At 52.0% G+C, this 13,406-nt stretch overlaps 1 protein-coding gene across 15 annotated transcripts in view; it reads right to left on the reverse strand.

The window, feature by feature from the left end:
• Nucleotides 1-1,809: 1,809 nt before the first annotated feature.
• Nucleotides 1,810-13,406, reverse strand: part of MORC2 (MORC family CW-type zinc finger 2) — a 42,641-nt gene continuing 31,044 nt past the window's right edge. For 4 of the 15 annotated variants that reach the window (XM_059875898.1, XM_059875899.1, XM_059875893.1 and 1 more), the window contains 16 exons: nt 13,171-13,256; nt 11,735-11,875; nt 11,488-11,642; nt 11,238-11,366; nt 10,648-10,753; nt 10,226-10,358; nt 9,121-9,195; nt 8,662-9,042; nt 8,014-8,148; nt 7,587-7,641; nt 7,050-7,209; nt 6,703-6,945; nt 6,520-6,613; nt 4,594-4,782; nt 3,854-3,907; nt 1,810-3,475 (listed from right to left, as the gene is read on the reverse strand). In XM_059875898.1, the coding sequence (XP_059731881.1) occupies nt 3,407-3,475; nt 3,854-3,907; nt 4,594-4,782; nt 6,520-6,613; nt 6,703-6,945; nt 7,050-7,209; nt 7,587-7,641; nt 8,014-8,148; nt 8,662-9,042; nt 9,121-9,195; nt 10,226-10,358; nt 10,648-10,753; nt 11,238-11,366; nt 11,488-11,642; nt 11,735-11,875; nt 13,171-13,256 (2,205 nt within the window). In that variant the 3' untranslated portion in view covers nt 1,810-3,406. 15 annotated transcript variants of the gene reach the window in all.

Consider the following 13,406-nt stretch of genomic DNA (forward strand, 5'->3'; position numbering starts at 1 on the left):
AGCTGCCAACAGGTCCCTTACAGCCTGGTCCACCTGCAAGACAGCCTTTCACTGGGGACGAGTAGCCAGTGGCAGCACCACCCGCTCAGGCCAAACCTGTGTTCTATGTAAAAGACACGGAAGTTTGAGCTTTATCTGTCTCACACTTGTTGGTCTTCAGAGCCATGAACTCTTGCCCAACACTGCTTGAACCACAGGTCTGAAAGACAGTCATGTCTTCAAGGGGACCTGGACCCAACAAGAGGAGCCAGAAGGCAATATCACTCGGACACACATGCAGGAGAAACAAAAGTTTCTCTCATCCTGTTATTAATCCATTGCCTTCCTTTGGTAAACAATGTCAAATCCTTGTCTTCTAGTAATATGGTACTGATGTGGGGTTTTTAACGCTAAATCCACGGGACACCTAGGGGCTGAAGGGGTAGTATAAGGTGGACATTTCCCAGAAAACTCACCCCTTGTTTTTCATGATTTTGATGTTCAGTATCTAAATCATGTCCAACTCTTTGTGATGCCATGGACTGCAGCATGACGGGCTTCCCTGTCCTTCACCATCTTCCAGAGTTTACTCAAACTTACGTTGAGTTGGTGATGCCATCCAACCATCTCATCCTCTGTCGTCCCCTTTTCCTCCTGCCTTCAATCTTTCCCAGCATCGGGGTCTTTTCTAATGAGTTTACTCTTCGAATCAGGTGGCCAGTTGTCGGAGCTTCAGCTTCAGCATCAATCCTTTCAATGAATATTCAGGGTTGATTTCCTTTATGATTGACTGGTTTGATGTCCTTGGTTTAAAGTCCCTAACCCAAGACTCAGAACTACAGCCCTGTCCCAGAAAGAAACAATGATTGACCTCACATAAATTCATTCAGGCCAAATCAAAAATCCATAGGCTTTTCACCTTTCAGATTAAGATGGAAGAGACTGCAGACAGGCAAGGAGAGGGGTGAGGAATACACTGTTGGTGGGGACTGAAATTGTAAAGTCTTTTCTGGAGTGCCTCCACCTTCTGACACAGACATTTCTCTCTGGAATTCATCCAAATAAACACAGATCTAAGTACACACACACAGATAGTCATCATGGAATTTTTTGTAAACATTAAAAACCTAAATGTCTATAAATGGGACCAATGAGTAACAGTACATCCAGGACACTGAAACGCTATGTGGCTGTCAGGATAAAGTAGACCCATGTGAACTCTTACAAGTCCCAGGATCTACTAAGGCAGAGCAGAGGAGATGTGCACTTGCTCAGAATGGATACTCTTTAGGGAGAAAGAGCACTGGGGCGGGGGCGGCGGGGCCCTGCTTTCACGGTCCAACCTTTTACACTGTTTGAATTTTCATCATGTGCATGTGTCACCTGAAAAAAAAAAACAAAAAACCAAAAATATTCCTCCTGCTCCATAAAAACAGGTTTCTGCACCCATTCACCTTCTTGCAACAGACATTCCAGACCATCCTCTTCTTCCCAAGTTGTTAGACAATTCCAAGCAGCTTAGTTACCCAGTTTAGAAGGGAGTTCCTGCATCTTATCTTCCTGCCCAGAATGGCAACAGCTCTGCCTGGAAGCAGGCTATATTCAGCACCGCTGTTGCTGGGTTTAAACAGCAGAGTAGGAACACCTGGAAGTTGAAGCTAAAATATTTACGAACTTCAGTATGTCAGTTTCTGTGGGTGTCAAAGACGGTGAAGATGTAAGACAATGAAGATGGAGATGAGGAAGAACTTGAAGACAGCTTAAAGACACATGGTGGAAAGAATGAAGAGGAGGAAGGTGCTGGGTTTTACTAGAAGAAAACAGACTGAGTTCAGGAGTCTCACCAGTAAAAGTTTATAGTATTGCATTTTGATTACAGGTGTGTAAATAAAAACCTTGAGTATTACCCCCTGGTAAAAATGCAGAATCAGCTTCTATCTAGATTAAAACAAAGTTTGAGGACAAAAATGGATCATATGCTGCCTGTGATGAAGAAAACGAGCTGGACAGGATAGGAACCACCAGCTCAAGAAACCCCAAGACTCTTGGAAAATCTTCCGAGGAAGAGGTCAGGGCCTCCCTGGTATTTCTCCGGAACAGCCCTTGCCCAGGGGTGTGGTTTTGAGAAGTCCCAAGCCCACAAATCATAGGCACTTCTGGCCACATGCACAAGTGGGCAAAGACCTTAATTCCCGTGGCCTGCCTCCCTCACCATTGCTTCCCCATCTCCTGCAGTCTTCATAGGGCGGCACGTGGCCACTGCTGAGCAGAGGTGGGCAGATGCTGGAAACACCGAGAGGTCAGAATTGCAGACCAGTGGGGCAAGATCATGGTTCTTGTGCCTTCAGAAAACCCGAAGTCCCCAAATACAGGGGGGTAAGGAGTGAGTTGGGGGAAATCGAACCAGAACTTTTCCAATGGCCATTATAGAAAACTCAGCGACTCTGGCCTTGGTCTTTGACCCTGAGTTGTTTGAGGACCACAGCAGTATGAGGCTGTGACTAGGCAGAGGGAGGCATGGCGTGCTCAGGGGCTCAGTGACCCCCTCCTCCCATCTGCCCCAAACCAGAGACCCTGACAGGGCGTGGTGGGGTGAACAGAGGGGAAGCAATAAGAGCAGCAGCCCTCCCCAGGACCCTGCCACAGTGGCAGATGAGGCCACCACCAGACCAGCACAGCGCTCCTTCACACACAGGATTCCTAAGGGGACTCCTTTGGAACGCAAATGATGTGCTACCCAGGTCAGCAGTCTGACCAGTCAGATCTGTCCACGCCTTAACCTGGACTCAAGTTTTTGTGGCAGGAAACCTCACCATCTACCGCTAGCTAAGGAAATATCCAGCAGGGAGAATTTAGGTGGTGGATGGGGAAGCTGAACAGGAAGATCTTTCTTCCCCGAGCTGACTGCACAGTGCCACAGCCGAGAAGACCGACCACTCGGACCACCACTCACCTCCCTGACCTGAGGCAGGGAGCTCCTCAGCGCTAAGCCTCCTGCTGATGGTAGCCCCATGGAGATCCCCTGGATTGAAGCTCCTGGGGGAGCACCAGCCTGGGAAGGGTCCTGTCCCTCCCCCAGCCCTGCCCCTGGAGCCCCTCCAACTTCCAAACGGCGCTGGAATTCACCACATCTTGAGGAGCCAGGAGCCGAGAGAAGCAACTCAAGACTTGGCATCCTGGTTCTGTCCTTTGCCCAAGAGTCACCAAAAAAATGTATGGTCTCACAGCAGGCACAGCATGTTGTTTCTTTCAAAAAATAAATATTTATCAACTTAGGGTGGAAGAGTCAAAGAGTCAGTCTCTCTCCCACCAAAAGCACAGATATCCCGTGAGTCAAACCAAGGTGAGTCCATCAACCCATAAATGAAACGCCACCCTCAGGAGCTCTGCCTTGAGGGGCAGGGGAGCTGATCTCTGGCTCCGGGCCCTAGTCCCCCTTGGTGATCAGGTCCTCGATGTAGGCATCCAGCTCGTCGTCTGTGTTAATGTCTAAGTCCTGGAACAGAGCAGGGCAGGGTCAAACGGGGCTCACAGGGTGGTGGGAGGCCCGCCTCCCCAGCCTTCTTGCAGCCCAGGCCATGCCCTCTACTCTCCCCCTCCACCCTGTCGAGCCGCCCTTGATCACCCATCCCCTCTCCGTCCTCCCACTCCTGCCCGCCTGCCCCAGCCTCACTCTTACACTCAACACATCCAACAGCTTGGTCCCACCACCCACCCCGGGTTGTTCCCATCTCAGTACAGGCCTCCCCCCTTCCCTCCACTCAGGGACTCAGACAGACTCGAGCAGTCGCCCTTGCTCCCTCGTCCTCCCCTCAGACACTTCTCTCCCTCCTCACTGGCACCATCCAAGGTTCAGGCCTCCAGAATCTCTCACCCAGATAACTGGGAACCTCCTCAGTGGAGTCCTGGACTCTAACCTCGGCCTCTCCTACAACCAACCAAAGTAGGTGTCTTAGGCTGCACACGTCTCAGCACCACAGGTCCAAGGACCTCCCACCTGGTACAGGGCCCTGCCATGGGCCCCGCTCTTCTCTCTGCCTGCAGTTCACACCCCACCCCAGCACGTCTGCTTCTGCCTTGGGCCCAACCACCTCCTCACAGAGGCTCCCCTGACACTCTAGTACAGTGGCTTCCTGTTGCTCTCTCCTGTTTCCTTTGTGGCACTTCCTGCCGTCAACAGTTCTGTCTCCTCCCTCTGCTGTGCTCCGAGAGCAGGGCCCCTATTGGTCACCAGGGGTCACAGGACAGGGATCCCCAGTTTCCTGCCCAGATGAAGGGCTGAGACCACAGGACATTCCCCACTTGTGGGCTACCCACTCCCATCCAGGCGTCATCTGGAAAACCAAGAATGTCTTTGTTTCATGACTCCGAAGTGTCTCAAACCAGGTTGCAGGTCACCATGTCTAAACAAGGGCAGAAGTCTGATACCGTGGGTCTGGCTGGGATGAGGCCCAGGCAGCCGCACCACCTCCAGCCCTCCTGGTCAGGATGCTGTGCCGCCAGGGTTGGAACCACACATTCCTATGAGTGGGGAGAAGGGAGCACGAGGTACCCAGCCCCCCCCCGCCCAAGACACCAGGTGGTCCGCCGCAATGAGAGGGTGGCCTGGCTCACCTCCTGCACCTTTTGCAGGAGTGCCACGATGTTGGTCCTCAGCTTCTGCAGCTTCTCCTCGGTCTCACGCAGCTTTCTCTCGGATGTGCGCAGGCTCTCCTCAGAAGCCTTGGCCCGTGAGTCGGCACGGCTCTGGTAGGAATGGCACAGGTTCTGGAGCCCGACTTCATACTGCTTGAAGTACTCTTTCTGTCGGAAGAGAAGCCAGCGGGTAAGTGCGTGGGCTCACAAGGGTCCCCAGGGCCCTTCCAGACGGGCACTGGTGTCCCCAACTGGCTCGGCACCAGGAAGCTCGGCCTGAATGGATATCAAACCCAGGAGCCAGTGCCCCTGCAGCTCCGAGAGGAAAGACCTTGAGGCCCACCTCACAGGGCTGCCTCAAGGGTGGAGACGGGATCACACCCAGGAAGCACTTGGCAAAGAGCTCTGCAAACCCCAAGCCGTGAGTAAACATGAGGCACGATCCTCAACCATTCTCCTTTTAACTTGCCAACAGCACTGATGAGCAATCCACATCCAGGTCACACCCAACCAGTATGTACTGGGCTCGTCAGTAGCAGACAGCCCATCCATGTTTGTGAAGTATGTTTACACAGCATACAACTTTTCACCATCTTCTCCAAGCACCTGAAAGTCCCCAGCAGTGTGTAGTGATGTTAACCAGCAGCTTCTCTAGACAGGAGCTTTTCCAAAGTAGCAGAACACTTGTTTTGAGTGAAAGTTACATGGTATCTCAATATGAAAAACAATTTAGGTGTATCTCTTTATGTTTAATTTATTTTCAAAGTTATTATGATTTACTCATGAATCACTAGTGAGAACGAAAGGGCCATTTTGATGAACACAAACCTAGAACCAGCAGTCTGGCTGACCACCACAGTCTCTCCAACTATAGCATTTATTTACTTCTCTGAAGACCTATGAGCTACCCAGCACTGAGTGGCTCCTCAGTGCTGTTTTTAAAACGTTGTTAGAATGCTTTATTTACAATCTAGAATACTATCCTAGTAAATCAAGATGGCAACAGAAACTTCAAGTTCTGCACAGAAAATAATTATCACTTGGCAGCTCAAAATAAACGTTCAAGCAGGTGCCAAGAGTATTAAAATTTAACATACAATGTCATGAGCCTAACTATGATTCCTGTATGTTTTTGAATTTTTTCACTTTTAAGCCATTACAGATTCACATGCAGTTGTGTTACTTTTAAAGTACACATTTGAATCTAGTATTGCAGGGCACCTGAGCGCTTCATGGAGCGCTTTGGCAGCATGAGGAGAAGTAGGATGGTCGTTGACAAACGGACACAGACACAGTGAACATTGTTCTGGTGTGTCCCTAAGATGGAAGTATCAAAGTTTGAGTTATTTTAGGCATTTCCCTTAGGAGCTATTAAGGTGGCCCATTAGTGGTGCCTCCTTTTACAAGCGTGAGCGAAAGACTATTTCCGGCTCAGACACTCCTGCTGACCGTGCTTTGGCCTGGGTCATGCCCGCTGTAGAAATCCCACTGCACCCAGGCTTTGCTCATTTTGGCAACAGCCTGAAGCCAAAAGCAACGAAGCTGACAAGAGGATGGCAGGCCAAGCCTGCTGGCCTATCAGCAGTGTGTTCCCAGGACCTGCAGAAGACGCCTGCAGCCCAAACAAGGGCGAGCACTGAGGCGCAGCAGCTCCCTGGGAACCCTGGGAACTCATCGCCTGGAGAGCAAGACCCTTGTCCTCTCAAGGTGTTCCGGGTTCAAATCTTGGCTCTATCACAGCAGACTGTTAACCTCTCTGAGCCTGAGTTTCTTCAACTCCTAGCCTCATTTCCTTGAAGTGGAATGGAGATAAAACTCCCTGCTTTTCTCTCGGACAGACTTCATGGAGCACACAACTGAGACCTGGCAGTCACAAGAAGCACCAAGGCGGGTGGGTAGACTCACCAGAGGAAACGAGATCAGCTCATCTGAATTCATAGCACTCAGCTCCTTCTTAGAGATGGGGAAACTTGGAGGCAGGAAGTACCGTAAACAATTCCTGAACAAGAAGGAAGGTGGGACAGGAAATCAGAATGGCACAGAGTCGGAGGGAGCCACCACTGGTCCCGGAGCAGGACGATGACACACCGAAGAATCTGGACGAGGAGGTCAATGGTCTCGTGGTTGGTGCTGGGGGCGGTGGTGTCAGGCTCGATGGGGATGCAGTCCGAGGTGGAGGGCTCCACCGTGGCTATAGCTTGCTGGGCCACCAAATCCCCCGCCGGGGCCGCCGCCACCGCCACCTCTTCCCTGCCCTGGCGCGTGTCTGGGCTCTCATACTCTGGGGACGGAGGCTTCATCAACCGCACATCGTCGCTGCCTTTCTCCACCCTAGGGAGAACCCAGTGTTTGCCACACGTGTTCCAGGCTCCCAGGCGGGCTGCCTGCCCCTGCCCTGGCCAACTGTCAACCCATCTTCCTGGAAGGGGTGTTACCAGCGGTCTCTTGGTGTTGTGTCCGTGGGCACATAGTCAAATTTCACCTTCCACCGCATCGCATTCTTGCCCACCTCCACAGCTGTGACACGGCCTGTGTACCACTCCCTATTCACACGCACCTCCACGTGCAGCCCTTTATCTGAGAGTGGGAGCAGGGCTGGAGTCAGAAAAGTGGATGCACTAGAGCCCCCCACCCAGCCAGGGCCACCCAGGTTCACAGACAAGAATCCCTAGAAGCTTGATCCCACTACGCCAGGGACGTGGAGCCCAGCCACCTTGGCCTCTTTCCCCCACTTCCCCCTCACGAGGGTGCCACAGAGCAGCAGCATGAGTGACAGCCAGAGGTGAACACCAAGGAACTGACGCTAAAAATAAACATGAAGCTGTGCTATCCTCAGAAGGCTTCTCCGAATTAACACTTGAAACCACCGTTGGAGGAGAGCCCAGAGCCAACAAAGCCTTCGCAATGAGGTGCCGCTGACCAAGGGACCCTTTCCCACTGCCCCAGAGGCTCCAGGCACCTCCTGAACTTACCTTTCTGAGCCCTCTTGAGGTCAGCCGAGTCCTCTTCCCCAGAGCTGTCTGAGAGCTGCAAGGACAGTCTGTTAGAGACACCGCCAGTGCCCCTGCAGAGCAGACCATCTGCCTGGGGTCATCTCATGCCACCTCAGGCAGCCTCTTAAATGCCCGAGCTTCACGGAGAACCACTCTCTCAACCACTATTTCAGTATCTACATACCTGCCTCCAAAAACCTCGATGAACAAGAGGAGGCAAGGGGCAGAGAGGCACAGATCTGCATGGGTGTCAGCTCAGGCCTTGAGCAGAGGCACAGTGCATCTCAAGACCCTCCCAGGCACTGGCTTCTAGGCGTGTGTACGACTGTGAGCCCCTCAGAGGGGGCCTGGGCTTCTGGTCAGCTCGTGTCAGACTGCAGGGGTGGGGAGGAGGCTGAGGACCTACCTCATTCAAGTCCTTCTTTTCCTCCTTCACAACCAACTTGCCCCGCTTGGACCTCTCCTTCCTCTTCTCAGCCTCTTCCTCTGCTTCTTCCTCATCAGAGACCCCGAGGCTCCGCTTCCGACTGGGAGTGGCCTGCTGCAAAAGCAGCAGGAATGTGAGGGACTCTTTCAGCCCCTCAGGTGCTGGAAGAGCCCATGTGATGTAAAGAAGCCGTTCAGAGAGGGGCCTGTGGGTCTCCGTGCCCACCAGGGCTGGGCACCCAACACAACGAGGGACAGGGCAACCCCCAGGCCCAACACCCACGAGGACCTCTGCTCAGAGCTGTCACGGCAGGGCCCTCTCGGTTCACACCTCACTGAGCCACACCCACCACTGCTGTCACCAAGATGCACCCTCTGCCCAGAGCAGGAGAAGCCAGTGGAGGTGACTTGAGTCTGTGGGGTACCAAACCTCAGAGGGGTACCAGAGAACTTCCTGGACAGGGGACCAACAAGCTCTGTGCCCCCCACCCAGTGCCTTCACATCCCTCTCCTTTGCAGGGGCAGCAGGGAAGCCGGATTTCCACCAAGCACCGCCCCCATGCAACCAACACGGCCCCTCCATCCCTGTACCACTGCGGGCGGCGCTGGGGGAGCTACAGCAGCTCACCGGGGAGAGTTTAGTGGGCAGCTCTGGCTTCTTGACCACTGGAGTCTTCAGAGCTCGGGAGGAAGGGACCTCCCGAGGGCTCCTGGAGTTGGGCTGGGGAGATGGTAACGGTGGCTGTACCGGGGGGGTGGGCCGGGACGCAGGCCTGACCAGAGTGTTGGCAGGCTTCCGGGGTGCCTCGGGAGGCTGGAGTAGCCGGGAAGTGCTGGCCTCCTCCCGGGCAGCTGGGGCAGCAGGCTTTGGGGCACTACTGATGACAGGAGCCTTTCTGGGCTGGTTGGCTGGCCTGGGTGCTTGCAGAGAAGGGGGTCTGCTCGGGGCATTCTTGATCACAGCAGGTAAAGGAGGCGACCGAGGACGCTGAGGTCTACGTGCAGGTTCCTGAAAGAGGCTCAGAGAGTGAGAATACCAATCCCAGCATGAGACCCAAGAAGAGCCCCCGCCACCCCAGGGCTTCACCTCAGAGGAAGGTCTGGTGGTCACTTCCAAGGGCAGTTTCTTCAGGTCAGCCTGGGAGCGAATGGGTGTGGTTTTCTGCAGGGTAAACAGGATGAGTAGGTTGTCTGGTGCTTGGAAGTCAACTCTTTTTGGAGCCCTCTCTATTTGGGACAGTGGGCAAATAAAGACCATCTGGACCACAGTCCTAATATTACAAGCCTCCCATTCTCACTGAGAAGACAAACTCACAGACAGTAAACCACCAGCAAATTACAAGATTCTACATCATTATTCCAGCAATCAAGAGACGGGAAAAGTATCAATGGACTAAATTCCTACAAAACAAGGCAAAAAAGACGGGAGATCCCTGATGGACAAAGCCAGAAAGGACCCATGGGATTTGGCAGATGGAGGAACATACAATACGATGAGAGCACCTGCCTGACCAGAAGCCAGAAAGGAAAACGCTTTTGTAATAAACATGATAAAAGGTGGAGGCTACATACATACCTTAAAAAACCCTGACTAATCAATTAAGGAAAAAACAATAACCAGTTTTGAAAAGAAATATGTGAAAAAAATGGTTCAATTTTAGAAATATGAAATTCAAATTATAAGATGTGTATCTTTTTTCAAGTTTTCAAAAACATTTAAAAAGTACTTGTATTAAAAAAACCTACGATATACTACATCTTCTGGAGGATACCTTGGAAATAAATCCACAGAATTTTAAAAATCCTTTTACTCTTTCAAATTAACTTCTGGAAAACTATCCTATAAAAATAATTAGACCTAAAAAAAAGTATGTCTGTGTGATTTGACACAAAAGTCATGATCTCCATATTTCCAATAAGAAATACATGTATTTATGCTAGTGGTCATGAAAAGCTGGATATGAAGTTAACAGTTACCTCTAAAATAGGATATTTCCTGGAGTTTCAAAACATTCCAAATGAATTGGACCTCTTTGTCATATACAATTTTTTTTCAGAATAATCAAGGCATAGGAGAAGAGGGTGTTGGGAAGCTCGGGCAGTGCTTATGGGTTCAAAAGGAGAGTGAAACTAGCCTGAGGGGACAGACGAGCTACTGAGGGGCCCTGCCCATCTGTCCACTGCCCACTCACTTGCAGGGCCTCCAGCTTCTCCTGCTGCTGGCGAATTTTTTCTGTCAATTGCTTCTGCTTCTCTTCCTGTGTCTTCAGGTCCTTTTTCAATGTTCCCAAGGGAAACTTCTGCTTCTGTTCTGAAGCCTCACACCTGTGGAGAGAAAGTGCTAGAGCAGGCATGGCAAGACGGTTCCAGGTAGGGCAGGGTCCTTTGTCCTCAGCCAGCCCGTGCTCTTTCTCATCAGAGCAACCTCAGACCTCCCAAACGCACAGAATACTCACTGCAGGACACGCTTCTGTATTTCCAGGCACTTAGTATGCACAGCAAGACAGAGATGTAAGGATAGAGCAGTGACCTCAAGAAGCACAGTAGAAGGGTGGAGGAAGCTCAGGGGGTGTGGGGGGATGCCCACAAACTCCTTGTTAGAAAAAGAGCTCACCGGTCCTGCTCAGGATCAGGGTTCATGGAGCAAACCCAAGTGTCAGGGTAATCTCTCTCCACAGAATTCAGCTGAAAGGGGAGTGTCCGCCACTTCAGACACAGATCTGTGACACAAAAAACACCCCCAAGCGTCGGCATGCCCACCAATAACAGTCAGGCTCCTCCCAGCCAGGCCCAAGACAGAGATGCCCCTGACTGTCTATGCAAAGATCCTCAGCCTGGCTCCACCTCTGCCTTCCTAACAGAACAGTCACTCTTCCCAGGGACAGTGATTCCAGCAAGGATGGAAACTTTATTCATACACCCTCAGCGGCCCCAGCCCTCTCCTGCTTCCAGCAGGATCCTGGCTCAGTCATCACTCACATTTCTACCCATGTGGTACCACACTGGGTTAGATGACCTCCTGCCTCATTCAGGTGGAACACATGGGCAAGGCACAGTCCCAAGACTGAGTTCCCAGGGCCATCACCAGACAGACTGGTATACCCAGCGAGACAGAAGTCCCTGACTGTCAGCGCAGTGCAGAGACCAGCACGGGGCCATGATGGAAAGGAGCCGGGGAGAGGGGCTGCATGACACCCAGCTCACCACACTGGATGGTGGTTGGGATCTCCATGGATCGCCGCCGCTTGTAGCGCAGGTCACTGGACGGGGGCTGGTTCCAGTTGGCAGAGAGGTAGCCAAACTCATCCCAGAACTTGATGATTCCCCGCTGGGCTGGAAGGCAAACAGCCGTGTGTTGAGTGAGGAGTCGAGTGAGGCATCAGGCCCCTGGACGGGGAGGACCCCGGCTGGCAGGGAGGAGGGCGCCAGCTGGCAGGGAGGGGCGCGGCACTACCGATGGCGATGTCCTTCCAGTACTGCGCCAGGTGCTCCCCCATGGCCCGCAGGAGGTGCCGGTACTCCTTGGCGTCCGCAAAGTCCTGCTTGTTGTGTGTGGGCTCCAGGACCAGGTAGGGCACATCAACGACCCCGACAACCCCGCCGCACGCCCTGCAGGAGACAAAGGGAGACACCGCGCTCACCCACTGGCCAAAGCCCACCCACCACCTGTCCACGCAGAAGCCCTCCCTGGCAGCACTCACATGCCACCTTCCAGTTGTGGGCCCACTTTCTCATACATCTTGATCAGGCGGCTACAGTTGTAGATGAACATTCCATCCAGGTCCCGGTGTTCAATGTTGACCCCAAAAACAAAGTTCAGTTCCTTAGGTTCTTTAAGTGCTCTGAGAAGGCGAAAGATAAATTCAAGCAGATCAACCCCTTAACACACACCATAGTGTTTATGATTAAGCTGAAACTTGAAACACTTAGACGTTTTGCCTTTGCATTCAATATGCAACCTGTTAAGACTCAGTAAGGTCACTGTGCAGTCACTCTTAGTTCCCCCTAATTAAAAGCAAATGACTTTGGCTTTTGGTATCAAACAGGAATGGATTTAAGAATGAAGCAGATTCTGTGAAGCTGCTGCAAATCTCTGCAAAGATAGCTGTACTTTGGAATAAACACAAGGTAATCTGCAGACAGTAGAGAATCTGCCTGCAATGTAGGAGACTCGGGTTCAATCCTCGATCTTTGGGTTGGGACGATCCCCTGGAGAAGGGAATGGCAACCCACTTCAGTATTCTTGCCTGGAGAATTCCATGGACAGAGGAGCCTGGTGAGCTACAGTTCACGAGATCACAGAGAGTCAGACACAACTGAGCGACTAACACTTTCACTACAGTCTGCATAAACACTCCACCAATGTGACAGTAATTTTAAAGAGACAAAAATTCACAAGAACAATGAACATGTGAGAGAACAAACATCTCATGGGATGTTAACAAAATCATGGAAACTGAAGAGCAGACAGACAACCAGTGGACGGACTCACAAGACAGAAACTGGACACCTAGGCCTGTGGTGAGGAGGTCAAGAAGCAAGCAGGACTCACACCGAGCCTGCAGAGACTCCAGACGCGCAGGCAGACACGGAGATCATGCAATGAGCATGACAAATGCCCAGTTTAGATGAAAAGGAACGAACTCAACCTATAGCATTATTCTATATCTGTAACCAGGGATAAAAATTAAGAGTCGGTATCACCAAGTGGGAGACATATAAGGAACTTTACAATTGTATTTCTTACACGTCCTATATTTTACAAGCTCCATATGATGAGCACTTTATCCACGCTTTCAATGAAAAGAAAAACTAAAAAGGAAGGGAAGAGGACAAGGACAGGAAAGGTGGGGAGAGAGCAGAGGCGAGAGAGAGAAGGGGAGGGAAGGCGAGACAGTGCCCGGAGGACAGGCTGGTGCCCCACTCACGGTGCCGGTTCCGCCCGCCGAGTCCTGGCTCAGGAGGGAGCTGAGCCAGGAGCCACTCCTGGGAATCACAGCACTAAAGGCTTTCTCAAGGGAGCCATGTGTGACAGAGGGCAACCGAGCAGGGTGGGGAGGGAGGCCTCGAGCTCTCTGTCCATCATCCACACAGAAGTACATGGTTACACCAGAGCCGCGGGCGGCCGGGCACTCACCGCTGCTTGGCCTCCTTGATCCGCTTCTTGACGTCGGCTTCCCTGCGCAGAGTAATGGCTGTGTTCTGGACCTGCCGCAACATCACCTAGAGACACACGCCAGCTCCAGATAAGGAGAGGAAGGCCTCTGGGCCACAGCTGGGAATGTCGCAACAACAGGCCTGAACTGCTCACTTTGAATCATGTGGACGCCAAGACCAGACCTGGAAATTTAGCTTTCTGCAGAAAAGGGCCCT

Source organism: Bos taurus, chromosome 17, assembly GCF_002263795.3.
Source record: "Bos taurus isolate L1 Dominette 01449 registration number 42190680 breed Hereford chromosome 17, ARS-UCD2.0, whole genome shotgun sequence".
Classification (NCBI taxonomy): Eukaryota; Metazoa; Chordata; class Mammalia; order Artiodactyla; family Bovidae; genus Bos; species Bos taurus.